This window comes from Rattus norvegicus, chromosome 1 (genome assembly GCF_036323735.1).
Source record: "Rattus norvegicus strain BN/NHsdMcwi chromosome 1, GRCr8, whole genome shotgun sequence".
NCBI lineage: Eukaryota > Metazoa > Chordata > Mammalia > Rodentia > Muridae > Rattus > Rattus norvegicus.
Genome location: NC_086019.1, coordinates 94,658,586 through 94,676,034, shown reverse-complemented (window position 1 = coordinate 94,676,034; position 17,449 = coordinate 94,658,586). Strand labels below are relative to the sequence as shown.

At 50.6% G+C, this 17,449-nt stretch overlaps 1 protein-coding gene and 2 long non-coding RNA genes across 7 annotated transcripts in view; 1 reads left to right on the top strand and 2 right to left on the bottom strand.

The window, feature by feature from the left end:
- Clip3 (CAP-GLY domain containing linker protein 3) overlaps nt 1-1,543 on the bottom strand; it is a 16,152-nt gene extending 14,609 nt beyond the window's left edge. The window contains exons 1-2 of one of the 2 annotated variants that reach the window (XM_017590049.3): nt 1,249-1,543; nt 721-930 (exon numbers count right to left, since the gene is read on the bottom strand). In XM_017590049.3, the coding sequence (XP_017445538.1) occupies nt 721-886 (166 nt within the window). In that variant the 5' untranslated portion in view covers nt 887-930; nt 1,249-1,543. Of the gene's footprint in view, nt 1-720; nt 943-1,248 lie in introns of both variants that reach the window. The other variant, NM_001107501.1, reaches the window with a different exon arrangement.
- Nucleotides 1,450-12,557, top strand: LOC120096980 (uncharacterized). Of its 4 annotated transcripts, XR_005493955.2 has the most exons (5): nt 1,450-1,587; nt 2,686-2,781; nt 11,089-11,147; nt 11,539-11,658; nt 11,751-12,557. It is a non-coding gene; the product is annotated as an uncharacterized LOC120096980 (long non-coding RNA). The 4 variants fall into 4 exon arrangements; XR_005493954.2 differs by having other exon boundaries at nt 11,539-12,557; XR_010059968.1 differs by having other exon boundaries at nt 11,089-11,658.
- Nucleotides 4,794-17,449, bottom strand: Thap8 (THAP domain containing 8). Its single transcript, NR_185096.1, has 3 exons — nt 17,257-17,449; nt 8,348-8,511; nt 4,794-5,453 (listed from the first exon to the last, which is right to left on the bottom strand). It is a non-coding gene; the product is annotated as a THAP domain containing 8 (long non-coding RNA).

Below are 17,449 nucleotides of genomic sequence, written 5' to 3'. Positions count from 1 at the left end.
GCTGGAAGCCTCTGCCTTTTGATACTCTGACAGCACACACTCCACTGTGCACTCGTGTATCCTTTCACTTGTTGGGTCTCTCTGGGAGCAAGGCTCATGCCTGGATCCTCCGTCCTCCATGAATGGAATGAATAGGCACTTCGTTTCCCCAGCTACTCTCAGCCCCTTCCTCACACCCTTCCTTCCACCTCAGACCCTTGACTCCTGTATTTAATTCTCCTACAGCCTCCCCCTCCCGGCTCCAACCTGGGTTTTCCCCACATGCTACCTCTTAAGGAGAACCGTGTCTCTTAAAACCTCTGGCAGCATTCTGTGCTTGATAAAAATCAATCTCATTGTCTCCTGTAATCTCATATTTAGCCTCGTTTGTGGGGCTGTGATTGGGGAATTCTCTCGGCAAAGCCTCAGGAAAGCCTTGCTCTGTGCTGTAGCTCCAGTTCCTAGCATAAAGTTAGGCTGGCAGTAGCTTCCAGACAGTGTTTGTTGAATGACTAAACGACTGAATTGATATGTCATGAATGGAGGACTAGAATTTCTCCAACCCCCATTCTCTAATAGATGAACGTAATTAATGAAGAGGAGAGGTCTAAAAGGCTCTGCTACTAAGATTCCCATGGACCCCTTCAGCATACCCCCACTATCACCGTCAACACAGCCAAGCCACCCACCCACCATCGCCTACAGCTCCAGACCAGATTCCAGGGTGGGGACAGTGGTTACCGTAGTCTTTGGGGAGCGGAGCAGGTGCTGAGGGGTGCACAACTGGCTTTTGCCGGCGCTCCTGGGTGGGGCTGGGGGCTTCTGGGACCGGTTCATCTTCCTCCTCCTCCTCTTCCTCCTCCCCTCGGGGTGGAGGGGCCATTGGGGCAGGATCCGTCTTAGTCATGGTCCTCAGTAGCCCTTGGGGGCCGGTGCAAAGTTGGGGGTGGCCTGGAGGCAAACCTTAAGATAGAGGTCAGCTAGAGAGGGCTCCCCACAGCGCGGGGGTCCAAGCCCCACAGAAGCCCCAAGAGCCACAGGAGGCCCCCTAGTCCTCAGCTCTGGATTTGGGCGACCAAAGGGATCCCCTTTACTCACTAGAAGGCCAGAGATATGGGCCCCAACGCCTGCTACTTCCCTCAGGCCCAGCCTCCCATTCTTCTCTTCGGGTGCCAGGCCCCTGGGTCTCCGCCGCCCCCTCCCGGGGTTTGTTTATCTAGGGATGCAGGATGCTTCGCCCCTCCCCTTCTCCCCAGCCTCCCTTCTTACCTCGGATAGCGCGGATTGGAGAGCTAGGCTGAGACTGAAGAGAGTGCAGGAGTATCGGGGTGTCGGTGTCAGGGGACGAATGGGGGGGACGAGAGGGAGACAGAGAGAAGGGGACGAGGCCCAGACAGAGGCGGGGGATGGGGATGAAGGAGGGGCGGCTGGCGGAGCATGCGCAGTGGCAAGACACGGGGGGGGGTGGAGGGGAGGAGATGCTGGGAGACAGCGTTGAGGCAGACGCTAGAGGCAACGGGAAGGGGCTAGACACTCAGGATCTCTAGAGGAAGGGGAGACCGTCCCCCTGGAAGGATGTGACAAGCATAGAATCCGGAACAGGATGAGGTAGAGAGGAGGACTAAAAGGACATGGGTGGGAACGGGTGTTTTCCTCCACTCAGCAAACCAGGTCGTTTTGAGCAGTGGTGAGTCTGGTACTGTGTCAGCTCTTTGTAAATCTCAGTCCTAACTCCCTCTATGGTCAGTCATCTTCCTCATCACTCTTACCCTCATCACCCAGGACAAAAAGGTTATTAGCCACCTGCTGAAGGGTGGTGGTTCGTGAACCTCACTGCAGCCTGTACCACATCCTCACCGTCCCTTCTGCCTAGGAGCTCTTCCCACAGACACCTGGATGGTTCCCTCCCTTCCTTAATATTTACCCACAAGTACCTTTTCAGTGACAACTTGCTCTTTATAGAAATCGCACCCACCCCTTGGGTTTTCTCTAGGGCAATCCAGCCTTCCTTACTCTGATGACCCAGACGGGAGGGGCCCTGCAGAGTTCTTCTTACATTGACTAACCCAAGTGCCCTCCAGACAGGCTCCCTCTCCACCCAGGTGCCGCAGACACCCTGTGTCAAGCACACTTCAGTCTTCATTGGTTCGGAGTGATCTGGTTTATTAGTTTACAAGTTCACCTTCCACTGAAGTGGACATGAACTCCAAGGAAGGGATGGCTTGGGGCCGTGTCACCCCACAACAGGCTCGGCAAGGCACACCAGGGCTCTTAAGAACCAGGCACAGCTCCCCTGAAGCAGATGACTCTTGTTCTGATCGGAGCTTTCTTTACAGAACACGAAGCGTTTGACTTGGGTGTGGCAGGGGATGGCCACCCCAGAGGGTGAGCATCCTAGAGGATGAGGGCTGAGGGGCAGCTCAGTCTGGGGACACATACAAGACTCAAGTGTGGCAGATGCTGGGGATGTTGCTCCCCACTACCCCCCAGGTGTGAGCTGCAGGGCCAGGCCAATGCCAAGTGTGATAACTTGTCCATCGTCTATCTCTGTCAACATCGTCACTCTTGTCACTTACACACTGGTATCTGAGTGTCCAGGGGCTTGGGTTTAGCATCCCGGGTGGCAGGTATAGGGCCTTGAGCATGGACCACAGCCTTGTCAGGCCTTCCACAGGTGATGGTGAAGGTTTATGATTCCTCACACAGGAAGTGGTAGACGGAGACCACAAGGAAGATCGACAGGCATACTGTGAGGAACGGCGAGGTCAGGACGGAGAGATGTGTGGAGACAAGGCAGCGGAGGTGAGGCCAGAGACAGTCACGGGGGCCTGGGAGAGGGGAGATGAATCCAGGGAGAACCAACCTGTACAGACAGAGGCATGCAAAGGCACAGGTGAAGAGTGACATGGGGAGATGGGAAGACAGGTGGGGCACAGCAAGGCGGAGGCAGGAAGTCGGTGACTGTGGCAGAGATGCCGAGATGAGATGGATTAGGAAGAGACAGAGGCTGAATGGGGAAGGGAAGTAGAGAAACAGTGTCAGCCAGGGGACCCCAGCACGCTCCATGGAGAGCCCCAGGCCCCAGTCTGAGCTCTGTCCCGGCCCCACTGTACTACTGGTGCCCAGGCCACCGTCTCAAAGCACCAGGGACAGCCACTCCGCAGCTCCATCTGACGAGTGTGGCCTGGGAAAATGAACCTGTCTCCTCCTGAGTCACCACAAACCAACCAAACGGTATTGCCTATGGGGTGTGGCCAATGGCACCCCCGCACCGTCAGAAACTCCTCTACTCGAGGTACATGGGAGTTCCTATCCGATCCTATTTCTGTCAGTCTGGGGCTTCACGTTCCACCGTGGGGGCTTCTCTTGTGGTAGTACTAAAGTTTGAGCCTAGCACCTCACACATGCCAGACAAGCTCTACCACTGAGCCTCCATGGGGTCATAAGGAGAGGGTTGGTTTATTTTACATCCCCCAAAAGTACAATATTGGAGCTACCCAGGCTTTAGACAGCCTGGAGGGGCTAACACAAGTTCTATGGAGGCCAGGTAGGGAGCTTCCCAACAGGGCAGTTCCATCCAGGGCGCACATGCCCTAGTCTGGTTCCTGGCTTGGAAGTTTCTTTTTTGTTTTTTTGTTTGTTTGTTTGTTTGTTTAAGATTTATTTTTATTTGTTTAAGATTTTATTTTTATTGGACTGGAGAGATGGCTCAGTGGTTAAGAACACTGACTGCTCTTTCAGAGGTCCTGGGTTCAATTCCCAGCAACCACATGGTGGCTCACAACCATCTGTAATGGAATCTGGTGCCCTCTTCTGGTGTGTCTGAGGACAGCGACAATGTACTCACATACATAAAAATTAGAAGCAAAGGGCATATAGCTCAGTGATAGAGCATTTGACTGCAGATCAAGCGGTCCCCAGTTCAAACCCAGGTGCCTCCCTGGTGGGTATATATGTTTGGGGCTGAAGAGATGGCTCAGTGGTTAAGAGCACTGACAGGTCTTCCAGAGGTCTTGAGTTCAATTCCCACAGTGTACAGTATATTTACATAAAACAAATAACTCTTTTTTTTAAAAAAGAGGTAATTTAAATTAAAAAAAAGATTTATTTATTTGTTTAATGGATATGAGTACACTGTCACTGTCGTCAGACACACCAAAAGAGGGCATCAGATCCCATTACAGATGGCTGTGAGCCACCATGTGGTTGCTGGGAATTGAACTCAGAACCTCTGGAAGAGCAGCCAGTGCTCTTAACTCCTGAGCCATCTCTCCAATCTCTCCAGCCTGGCTTCACAGTTTTTAATGCCTACCTGCTTTGGGGCAAGTTAAGACTATTGGCTCTTAGATCTGGAAATTGGCACAAGAGCACATCTTGGTCTCAGTAGTTTTCTAAGTTAGTCTGGCACGGAGAATGTGCTCCACAAACTAATTATGCCTCCGTCGAGCAGCCGTCCCTCAACTCTGACTGATGTTGCCTGGTGTTAGCAGGTTTTAGTGCCTACTTGTTTGAATTGCAGTTGGACATGGCCTAAACTGGCCTTGAACTTGCTGTCATCCTCCTGCCTCTATCGGGGTTGGGGATTTAGCTCAGCGGTAGAGCGCTTGCCTAGGGAGCACAAGGTCCTGGGTTCGGTCCCCAGCTCCCAGAAAAAAAAAAAACTTCTCCTGCCTCTATCTTCACTTGCTAGGATTGCAGGCCTACACCAACTCTCAAGGGCTGTTTTGTTTGGTGGGTGCTAGGTGGGACCCAGGGGCTAGCCCTCATAGGTAAGCCCTCTGCTGCAAGGACACTCCTACACCCCCACAGAAGGCTTTTTTTTTTAAAGATTTTATTTATTTTATGTCTATGAGTACAGTGTAGCTGTCTTCAGACACACCAGAAGAGGGCATCGGATCCCATTACAGATGGTTGTGAACCACCATGTGGTTGCTGGGATTTGAACTCAGGACCTCTGGAAGAGCAATAACCGCTGAGCCATCTCTCCAGCCCCAGAAGGCTCTTTAAACACTGAGCTCTGGTTTAAAGCAGAGACCTGTAGGTGGAGCTCATATCCTGGGTGCCAGTCCCAGAGGCTCTCAGGCAGCACAGAGGACACTTGTGTCCACAGGTCAGCAGGCTCTCCCAGCAGCTGCTGTGCCAGCTGTTGCAAAGCTCACAGCTGTGCCTGGTGCTGCTCTTGGTGCCTCTGCTCCTGTGAACTCCCTGTTGCAATACCCCAAGAGTAGCCTCTCACCCGGCTTGTGGGTGCTAGTCAGGGGTTGCCAGGCCCTGGCCCTGTGGAAGCAAGTGGACAAGGGGGTCAGGAGCATGGTGGCTGCTGCCTCATGGTCTCCCCTGAGATAGCAGTCCCAGGACCATGAAATACACTGGGCCAGAGGCTGTGCTGCTGGGCTCCTGGGGCACAGATGAAACTTCCGGTCCAGGAAGAAATGGTAGCGCCACAGGCTCCTTGGTGCTCCTGGTTCTTGGATCTGGAAGACAAATGGAGGGGGAGGTGTTAAGGCATCAGAGCAATACTCCAAGGGGTATTCCTTTAGGTGTTAAAGGCTGGGGTTAGCCTCTACAGGGACCTTGACCTGGGGGCAAGTGGCTGGAGTCCAGATTCTATGGTTATTTCCCCTCTACAGGGGGCCTCCTTACCTTGTCGGTTGATGCCCTGGAGAAGGTGGAGGGTACTGTATCAGGCCGCAGGGAGTGAACCCCCCATTGCCACTGAAAGCAGGAAGTAGGGAATGCTCACTTGCTAAAGTACTGGGGACAGCTAGACACCCAGTGCTCACAGCCCATGTGCTGCAGCCAGGCCCACAGCCTGGGACCATCCTTCAGGGGAAACTTGCAACATGGTGGAGTTGTTGGTAAGCGCCACAGTTCCCTATACATGCGGACCTGAGGACAGTCACACCTGCCATACACCCTGCCCTGAGGACAGTCACACCTGCCATGCACCCTGACCTGATAATCACACCTGCCATGCACCCTGACCTGAGGACAGTCACACCTGCCATGCACCCTGACCTGAGGACAGTCACACCTGCCATGCACCCTGACCTGAGGACAGTCACACCTGCCATGCACCCTGACCTGAGGACAGTCACACCTGCCATACACCCTGCCCTGAGGACAGTCACACCTGCCATGCACCCTGACCTGATAATCACACCTGCCATGCACCCTGACCTGAGGACAGTCACACCTGCCATACACCCTGACCTGAGGACAGTCACACCTGCCATACACCCTGCCCTGAGGACAGTCACACCTGCCATGCACCCTGACCTGATAATCACACCTGCCATGCACCCTGACCTGAGGACAGTCACACCTGCCATACACCCTGACCTGAGGACAGTCACACCTGCCATGCACCCTGACCTGAGGACAGTCACACCTGCCATGCACCCTGACCTGAGGACAGTCACACCTGCCATACACCCTGCCCTGAGGACAGTCACACCTGCCATGTACCCTGACCTGAGGACAGTCACACATGCCATGCACCCTGCCCTGAGGACAGTCACACCTGCCATGCACCCTGCCCTGAGGACAGTCACACCTGCCATGCACCCTGACCTGAGGACAGTCACACCTGCCATGCACCCTGCCCTGAGGACAGTCACACCTGCCATGCACCCTGACCTGATAATCACACCTGCCATGCACCCTGACCTGAGGACAGTCACACCTGCCATGCACCCTGACCTGAGGACAGTCACACCTGCCATGCACCCTGACCTGAGGACAGTCACACCTGCCATACACCCTGCCCTGAGGACAGTCACACCTGCCATGCACCCTGCCCTGAGGACAGTCACACCTGCCATGCACCCCGACCTGAGGACAGTCACACCTGCCATGCACCCTGACCTGAGGACAGTCACACCTGCCATACACCCTGACCTGAGGACAGTCACACCTGCCATGCACCCTGACCTGAGGACAGTCACACCTGCCATGCACCCTGACCTGAGGACAGTCACACCTGCCATGCACCCTGACCTGAGGACAGTCACACCTGCCATGCACCCTGACCTGAAAACAGTCACACCTGCCATGCACCCTGACCTGAGGACAGTCACACCTGCCATGCACCCTGACCTGAGGACAGTCACACCTGCCATGCACCCTGACCTGAAGACAGTCACACCTGCCATGCACCCTGACCTGAGGACAGTCACACCTGCCATGCACCCTGACCTGAGGACAGTCACACCTGCCATGCACCCTGACCTGAGGACAGTCACACCTGCCATGCACCCTGACCTGAGGACAGTCACACCTGCCATGCACCCTGACCTGAGGACAGTCACACCTGCCATGCACCCTGACCTGAAGACAGTCACACCTGCCATGCACCCTGACCTGAAGACAGTCACACCTGCCATGCACCCTGACCTGAGGACAGTCACACCTGCCATGCACCCTGACCTGAAAACAGTCACACCTGCCATGCACCCTGACCTGAGGACAGTCACACCTGCCATGCACCCTGACCTGAGGATAGTCACACATGCCATGTACATTGACCTGAAGATATTCACACCTGAGGACCCTAGGCGTAGCTCCAAGCTCATGCCTCCTTCTCAGGCTGGCTCTCTAATGCTCACATCCTATTTTGGAGCTCCAGTACCAGCCATCTCCATTGCTCCTTTCATCCAAACTTGATTCTTTCTTTTTCCAGCTGGGTTCTGCCATGGCTGCCCATTGCCAGCCTCCAACTCTGTTCTTGTGCATGACTTTGAGGGAGGAGTTTATAAGATTGGATATACAGAATATGAGAATCTGAAGCCAAGGGAGAACATTTCTTTTCTTTTTTTAAAAAAAATTTATTTATTGGGGTTGGGGATTTAGCTCAGTGGTAGAGCGCTTGCCTAGGAAGCGCAAGGCCCTGGGTTCGGTCCCCAGCTCCGAAAAAAAAAAAAAGAACAAAAAAAATTTATTTATTTATTATATATCAGTACACTGTAACTGTCTTCAGATATCCCAGAAGAGGGTGCCAACTCCCATTACAGGTGGTTGTGAGCCACCATGTGGTTACTGGGATTTGAACTCAGGACCTCTGGAAGAGCAGTCAGTGCTCTTAACCGCTGAGCCATCTCTCCAGCCCCCAGAACATTTCTTTCTTATCTATAGAGCAGGGATTCTTCCACAATATAACTCTGTGTGTGTGTGTGTGTGTGTGCATACACACATACACATGTACATACACATCCAAGAAACGTCCACCTACAGCTGGACCTGGTGGAACACACATATAAGCCCAGCATTAAGGAAATGGAGTGTCTTAGTTATGGTTTCACTGCTGTGAATAGACACCATGACCAAGGCAAGTCTTATGAAGGACAACATTTAATTGGGGCTGGCTTACACGTTCAAAGAATCAGTCCATTAGCATCAAGGGGGGAGCATGACAGCATCCAGGCAGGCATGGTGCAGGAGGAGCTGCGAGTTCTACGTCTTGGGGTTGGGGATTTAGCTCAGTGGTAGAGCGCTTGCCTAGCAAGCGCAAGGCCCTGCGTTCGGTCCCCAGCTCTGGAAGGGAAAAAAAAAAAAAAAAGAGTTCTACGTCTTCATCTGAAGGCTGCTAGTGGAAGACTGACTTCCAGGGAGTTGGGATGAGGGTCTTAAACCCACACCCACAGTGACACACCTACTCCAACATGGCCACACCTCCTAATAGTGCCACTCCCCGAGCCAAGCACATACAAACCATCACATTGAGGCAGGAGGACTACCAAGCATTTGAAAACAGCCTGAGCTATATAGTAAGACCTCCTCGTAGTCCCTCTCCCCATCTCAGGAATGTAGCTAGACTGATAGAGTACTTGTCTACCTTAACAAACCCCAGTGTTTGCCTCTATCACCATACATACTGGATGCGGGGGTCCATGCTTATAACCCCAGCACTGGGGGGAGGGTGGTGTAGGAGGATCTGAAGTTCAATTTAAAGTTCAAAATTGGCTACATAGCAAGCTTGAGTCTCTGCCAATGAACAAACAAACGAAGGCCAGTGAGATGCGTCAGTGGGTGGACTGGCTTCCCATCGAGCCTGGTGACGCGAGTTCAATCCCCGGAACCCTCACAGCGAAGAGAGAGAACTCACTCCTGCAAGTTATCTTCTGATCTCCCCATGTACACCACAGTCACATGGACAAATAAATGTAATAAAAATTCAATCAAACATTAATCCAGATCCGGGGAAAGCCCAATGTAAGGCAACCGGAGAAGCAATAAACTGTATCAGAGAGCTATAAGAATTTAATTTGGGAGGGCTGGAGAGATGGCTCGACGGGTAAAGTGCTTGCTGAGCAAGCCTGAGGATCTGCGTTTGGAGCCCCAGCGGCCACATGAAGGGAGTGGCCGAGCATAGCTGGAACCCCAGTGCTGGGAGATGGAGACAGGCAGAGCTTGCTGGCTAGTGTCACCAAAATGGTGCGCTCTAGGCTCAGAAAGAAACCTCTCAAAAAATTGGATAAGGGGGTCAGTGAGAGTAATAGAAAAGAACTCCTGATGCTAACATTTGGCACCTGCACCTGCACATGTGTATGCACATACACACACACATGTACACACACGGGCACACTCATGTACACACACACACATGCATGCACGCACGCATGCACACATGGGCACACACAGATCAATACTTTTAAGAGCATTACTGTATCGGTTTTGTTTTTAAAACAGTGTTAGAGTGGGTCTGGTGTCGCAAACCTATGATCCCGGCACTTAGGAGGGTAAGAGAACTGAGCGTTCAGCCTCCTGCTTTCCACATGACTGAGTTCTGGCCGGTTCATCCTGAGGCAGCCGCCAGGAACTCTGAGGCAGTTTTATCAGTGTTTCTCGGTGGAAATGGGGCTGGTTTGCTACACGGCACTAGACCATTTGTACAGGCACGCATATACAAAGACCTTCATGAGGTTTCCCACACTCGTTTCTTTAATGTTCTTCTTCAAATCGATCGATTTTAAGTATGAAATATTGGCACATAAACGAGAAGTGACACCAGAAATGGAAAACTGCTGTGGTGATGCCTTTAACCTCAGCAGGCAGGAAGCAGACTTCTGTGAGTTTGAGGTCAGACAGGGCTACATAGTGAGCTTCATCTGTATGTGTGTGACTGGAGTTCAATTCCCAGCAGGTGGTTCACACCTGCTGTAACTCCAGTTCCAGGGGATTCTATGTCCCCTTTTTTCCCTCTATGGGTGCATACACACATGTGGCATATACACACACTAACACATACTTACATTTTAAAAAGTATTACTATAGTCAAAGGGAGATAAGAGGGCTGGAGAGGTGGCTCAGTGGTTAAGAGCACCGGCTGCTCTTCCAGAGGTCCTGAGTTCAATTCCCAGCAACCACATGGTGGCTCACAACCATCTATAATGAGATCCGATGCCCTCTTCTGGTGTATCTGAAGACAGCTACAGTGTGTTTATATATAATAAATGAATAAATCTTTAAAAAAAAAAGGGAGATAAGAATGTATGTTCAAGTTTGCTTATATTTACACAAATAAACCACAGGAAGCATGGTGACATACGGCTGTAATTCCAGAACTTGGGAGGCAAAAGCAGGAGGCTAGCCTGGACCACACAGCAAGTTACAGGCCATTATGGGTTATATAGAGTCCCTGACTGAAAAAAAAAAAACCCTCATCAACCAATCAGAGAAACTATGGGAAGGAAACCAAAAAAGACAAATAGGGAGAAGTCAGTGAGACGGAGAGATGACGGGGCAAGACTTCTCTTACAAAAGCTGCACAGAGCAGGGACGAGTGAAAGGGACGAAAGGGCTGGCTCAGAGACACTGTGGCACACAACAGAACTCCGGGCACATAGCCAGGGAGTCTGAATGTCGCAGTCCCTTCGGCCTCCATCTGGGAGCCAAATGTCCTCACTAGCCCCGTGCTTCCTGGACACAGAGACATGAGACCTACTGACTGACGCAACATTCTTCCCTCCCCGCACACAGAGCCTGCTAGTGGACTACTCCAATATCTACCCTCTTCTTTCCCTTCCTAACAGAAGTCCAACTTTGAGGTCATAGCATCTATCCCAGGTGAGTCGTGTAACCATGTTCTGACCAGTGTACTCTTTCCTGTAGTGTCGGGTGCCGAGCTGAAAAAGGGCAGCAGAATCAGGATGGTTCAAAGAATGAAGAAGGTGATTAGCATAACAAAACCCTCTACAACTAGGTCTAGTCTTTTTCCCTCCTATTCCTCTGGGTATCGGCATTCATGACGTTGGGCCCTCCCTCTGGACACCTACATTAACTGGACAAGTGTTCACCTCTCCCTCACGTGTCTTAGCCTAGCTGATCACACTGACAGGACAGGACAGCATGCTCTAAAGGCCTTTTCTTACTAACATAATGAGCCATTTCTTCTGGGTGGTTAAATATCTAGCTAGAGGACCTCACCCCAGCCTCATTAGCAGTTGTTGGGGACCAATGACAAAGCCACCCCTGAATGGGGTTCCTAGGAAGGCCTTGCAAAGAGAGCTGGCTGCTCAGTTTAGAGTTGAGACCTTTTTTTTTGTGTTTCCTCCCTTCTAGGAAAGCCAAGGGCATGGGAGCTGGGGCACTGGTAGCCATCTTGGAGCCACAGGCTAAGGATGACAGAGCAGGAGAGGACCCCTCATCTTGGATGATGCTGGAGGTGCTACACCAGTGCTGGTATGTCAACTTCTGCTCATGTTTCATACGAAAGAAATGCAAGGGTGCTGGAGACATGGCTCAACAGGCAGGAGGGGACACTGTTTTTGCAGAGGACCTGCTCTGTCAAGTTTGGTTCCCAATACCCACCCCGGGAGATTCACAGCTGCCTGCAACTCCAGGAGGATCTCATGCCTCTGGTCTTTCCAGATACCCGCCATCCCACGCATATACCCCACACATAAAGAATTAAAAATAAGTCTTAAAGAGAAGCAAAATCCTCTGGGGAGTTGCATTGTTCGAAACCTTTGCTGCCTCTCCCCGCACGAAGGGCATTCATCCCTACCCCACCAATGAGCTGTTTACTACATGCGACTGCTGTGCCTGAAGAACATGAGGCAGGTCCTTTGGAAGAGCAGAGAATGCTCTTAACCGCCGAGCCACAGGCATCAACCTTTGCCTCCCCTCGTAAGACCAAATGCTCCAAGTAGGGACAGCTCCTCCAAGCTGGGTCCCCAACTAAAATACTGTAGAGCTGAGATACGAACACCTACACGGGACATAGCCATAGCGTTAGCAAGACCTGTACCTGGGCTGTAGTAAGCCAGAGCTTGGGGCATTTTTGACTACAGTATAACTTCATGTTGTTAGTCCACGGACGTTGTAACTTGCTTAAGCCATTAGTTCAGGACTCTGTGACTGTTAAGAAGGTGTAATTCCATGGGCTGGAGAGATGGCTCAGCGGTTAAGAGCACCCGACTGCTCTTCCAGAGGTCCTGAGTTCAATTCCCAGCAACCACATGGTGGCTCACAACCATCTGTAAGGAGACCCGATGCCCTCTTCTGGTGTGTCTGAAGACAGCTACAGTGTACTTATATATAATAAATGAATAAATAAATCTTTTTTTTTAAAAAAAAAAGGTGTAATTCCTTATTAAGAAGTCCATGGGGGGTTGGGGATTTAGCTCAGTGGTAGAGCAATTGCCTAGCAAGCGCAAGGCCCTGGGTTCAGTCCCCAGCTCCAAAAAAAAAAAAAGAAAAAAAAATAAGAAGTCCATGGAACAAATCCCCAAAGGACCTAAGAATGTTCTCTTTGGCTCCCAGGCAGGCTTTCAACTCACTTCCTAGAAGCTCTTTCCTGTTATGTTCCATGTCCTGTGCTTCTTGGCACCAGGCCTGCTCTTGGACCTCTTTGGGTAATATTTCTCCTATCTTTTTGGGTGGTGGTGATGGTAAGTAGTTGAGTTAGGGTTTCTCTATGTAGCCTTGGCTGTCCTGGAACTCGGTCTGTAGATGAGGCTGACCTCGAACTCACAGAGATCCACTTGCCCCTGCCTCCCGAGTGCTGGGATTAATTAAGGGTGTGTGCTACCACAACTGGCTCCTCTTCCCTTTTTAAAAAAATTATTTATTTTAGTATTATTAATGTTGGGGAGAGGAATGCGGAGGACAGGCATATACCATGCGTGTCTACATGTGTGAAGGTCAGAGGGCAACTTTCAGGAGTCAGTTCTTTTCTTCCACTGTGGATTCCAAGGACTGGACTCAGGTCATTAGGCTTGCACTATGCTTCTACCAGTCATGCAAAGACTGGTAGAGAGGGGAAGAGGTAGGGGGAGGAGGAGAGGGAGAGGTTCAGTTCCCAGCATACATATCATACCCAGCTTACAGCACCTCTTCTAGTTCCAGGAGACCCAGTGTCCTCTTTGGGCTTCTGCCAGCATCAATACTCTTGTGCACATCCCTGGCATGTAAATATATATATGTATGTATGTATGTACATATATGTATTTTTCAAAGTTTTGTTTTTTTGTTGTTGTTGTTTTTTTGTTTTTGTTTTTTTTTTTCTGGAGCTGAGGACTAAACCCAGGGCCTTGCGCTTGCTAAGCAAGCGCTCTACCACTGAGCTAAATCCCCAACTCCCTGTATTTTTTCAAGACAGGGTTTCTCTGTGCATCCCTGGCTTGTCCTGGAGCTCACTCTGTAGACCAAGCTGACCTTCACCTCAAAATCTGCCTGCCTCCGCCTCCCTAGTGCTGGGATTACACGCGTGCACCACCACTGCCCAGCCAATATATATTTTTAAAAGAGTTAAAAATTATTTTTTAATCATCTTAATTTTATTTCATGTGTGTTGGTGTGAGGGTGTCAGATCCCTTGGAGCTGGAGTTACTGACAGTTGTGAGCCACCATGTGGTTGCTGCGAATTGAACCCAGGTCCTTTGGGAGAGCACACAGTGCTCTTAACCGCTGAGCCATCTCTCTAGCCCCCCGAGTTTAAAGTTATTTTTAATTTCATGAGTTCAAGGTCACCCAGGGCTACATAAGACCTTATCTGAAAACATGCAAGCAAGACAAAACGAAGCACCCTGAATGTTATGACGTCATCTGGCTGCTGCAGACAGCTGGTGCCATTCTCCTCACTGCCGCTGTGTTCCAGGCAGTACCGGGCACGGAAATGCTCGGGAAATAGTCTGTGCGTGTTACTATTGGAGGCCAGGTTAGCGGGCAGCTCTCCGTGGCGCGTCTGGTTGGGAGGTGAGGAGATGCTGGGGATGTGGAGGTGAAGAGTAGTTTGCCATGTGCTTTCCTTACCCTCCATTTCCTAATCGTTCAGTTGAGATTTTTCCATTTGCAATCACAACCGCACAGCCGAGGTCTCTCGATGTTGCTGTGGGTGTCCCTAGCAGGGAGTGTTCTGAAGGTCAAGTTAAAGGATGGGTGACTGGCCCAAGTTGTCCTGACAGAAAGGATTGTTGCTGTATTCAGTTCTTCAGGGTTTGACCTTTCACCCGTGCGGGTTTGCTTTTTGTTTGTCTTTGTTTTTGAGACAGTCTCACGTCGCCCATACTGGTCCGAACTTGCTACATAGCAGAGGATGACCTTGAGCTTCTGATCTGCCTGCTCTCACCTCTCTGCTCAGATTATAGGCGAGTACCAACATGCCTAGCAACCTGTCGGAAAGATCTGTCCTAAACCAGGTATGGTGGAACACACCTTTAATCCCAGCACACATGAGGCAGAGGCAGGAAGATCTACCTTAGTGAGTTCCGGGATCGCCAGATCTACAGAGATCCCCTATCTCAATACAGAAGGATTTAGCAGAACGGAAACAAGATTTGTCAGGACTTTTGTGTACCGTCGTGCTATTTATTTATCTAAAGTCTTTGGTTTTTGAGACAGTCTCTCACATAGCTCAGTCTGGCCTAAAACTCTTTATCTAACCTTCAACTACTAATCCTCCTGCCTCTACTTCTGTGAACTACCACAACCGCTAGTTTTCATTTTGGCTTTTTGATGTAGGAAGACTTGTAGCCCTTGCTGGTCTCTAATTGACTGGTATAATTTTAATTTTTTTAAATCTTATTTTTAATGATCCCTTGTAGCCCACCACCTGCCAGAGGTAATGGAAAAGAAAGGACAGGAGGGTGTGCGTGGGGTGGGGGTTGGGGGAGTGGACTTGTTTAGAAAGGTTCTTCAGAGCAACTCCCATCTGTGCTGTCTGGGAATCTGCAGTTCAGTACACGGCAGCTCGATCCACTTGTAAACACTTCACGGATACGCCAGTAGTCCAGTTTGGTAAAGTCAGCTTAGCAACAGTGGTGACATGACCTAGCAGAGACGGCCAGGCCTCAGCCTTGGCTTGAGTCAGCAGGAGGGACCAACAGGAACACCAGGAGAAGTTCTTGGCTGTGCCTCTCTCAGGGAAGTGAAGGTCAGAGAAGATGAGATACCCACAAGCACTGCTCAACCAGCTGTACCAGCAAGCTAAGCTCTGTCTCCGTCGCTTGGGGGAGTCCTATTTATATTCTCCAAACATCATGTGTTCTCCACATGCCTTGCCTCCTTCACACGTGTCTTGCCTCAGCACGTGCATCCGGTCAGCCTGAGTCCTTGGAAGCAGCAAGAAACTGCAGTACACTACGAGAAGTTTTTGGTGTGTTTCTCTGCACAGAGTCCTGACAAATGCAGCTCAACTATGCAATGTAAGGCGGACCAATACATGTGTGTTGTTAGCAAAGAATCCTTCAAGTGTCCTTTCACGTACTTGCTTTAGCAGAACAACCTTTTTCCTGTGTCTCTTTCAGTGAAACGTTCCTTCTTGAGTTTGCCTTAGCCTTTCATACCTCTGTCCACTTTAACGAAATGTTCCTTCACATGTTTGTCCCAGCAAAACACCATCCAACACTACTGACTTTCCAAAGAACTCTTAAGTTTCCACCTCAGACTGGAGCTGAGGATGGCCTTGAACTCCTGCCTTCACGTGCTCAGATTACATATGTGAGCCAACATGCTCACAGGACACCCAGCGTCAAAAATATGTATCTAAACACATTCATTGATTCCCCTGACCCTCTCTACCCTGCAGGAGACTCCCTCAAAGGAGAGCTGGGATGCAGAATTGATGAAGCCTGCTGTTGGTATTCTGCCTAAGCTCCACCCCCACAGCTACCTGGCAGTAGCCAAGTATGCTCCACCCCACAGTTGCCTGGCAACAGCCAGCTGTGCCTGACACTCTATAAGGGGCTGCTTGCCCCCTCCTCTTTCTCTTTGTTCTCTTCTCTGCTCTGCTCTTCCCGTCTTCCCTGTCCCTTCTCTCTACCCCCCCCTTCCCTCCACGTGCTCGTGGCTGGCCTTTCCTCTCCTCTCTTCTTCTCTCATTAAGCCTCTCCACGTGGAACCATGTTGGCTTGGTATGTTCTGTCCAGGCACAAGCCGAGATTTAAACCCCAACATTGGTCCTAACACCTGCTAGCTTAGCTGTAACTCTTGTTTCATGCCTGCCAGCCATCTTATTCATTCTGCTGACATAAAAGCAACTTAACTGTAGAAGAAGAACAAATAGTTTGGCTCTGAGCAAGGACAAGTTGGCCATATAATCTGAGGCTTCCCCTTCCTCCTCTTCTTCCCTTTTCCTCTTCCTCCTCCTTCTTAGAAATTCCCCAACTTCAGTCTTCACTCAGGACCCATCAAAATAGAGGTCAGCCTGAACCGTTATGTCTTAACTACTAAAAAAAAAAAAAAAAAAACTTGGGAAAAGGCCAACCACCCCACAGGCCTCCCTGTACCCGCTTATCAGATCCTGATGCTTTCTCCCCATAGATAAACTGGCCCTGGAAAATATTCAAGGGCTTAGAGTTCCTGGGTCTGAGTGATCAATTAGCCTTGGGATGTGTGTTCAATAAACCAGCCTTGTTTAACTTGAGATCGGTTTCTGAGCAGTTTGTGCGGTAATTCCCAAATCCCAACAGACTTCTGGGCTAAAAATCAAACCCTTCCAACAAACATTTGATGGACAATATATGTGTTAGGCACTAGTCTAGCGACTTGGGAACAACAGAAAACGAGATAAAATGTGTCTGCTTCAGAGTGCTGGCTGACATTCTAGTGGTGGAGACAATGTTGCATACTTCAACCTGTGATGCCCTAGAAGACAGCTTGAAGAGAAAAAGAAACCAAGAGATGAACAGGGAGAGCGACGTTCCCGCACATCCCTCTCATCCTTCCAAGGCAAAGTAGCAATGATCTACCCCAGCACCTTCACAGCAATAGTTCCCAAGACCCAAAGAGGGACCAAGCCCAGCCCCTCTCAGAGCCACGCCCTATGCTTGCGCTCACGTGTCGAAGCTCCCAGGCCGGGTGTCCGTGCCCATGCGCCCCGCAGTGTTGGAGCACTGCTGTACTTATGTGTAGCTGTCCTACCCGGGCCAGTCCTGCCCAGTCAGCAGTAGCACTGGAGTCTGGGCCGAACCCTGTCCCGCCCGGTGCAATCCGTCCACCTCATGTCAACCCACGGAGGATCAACACTGCA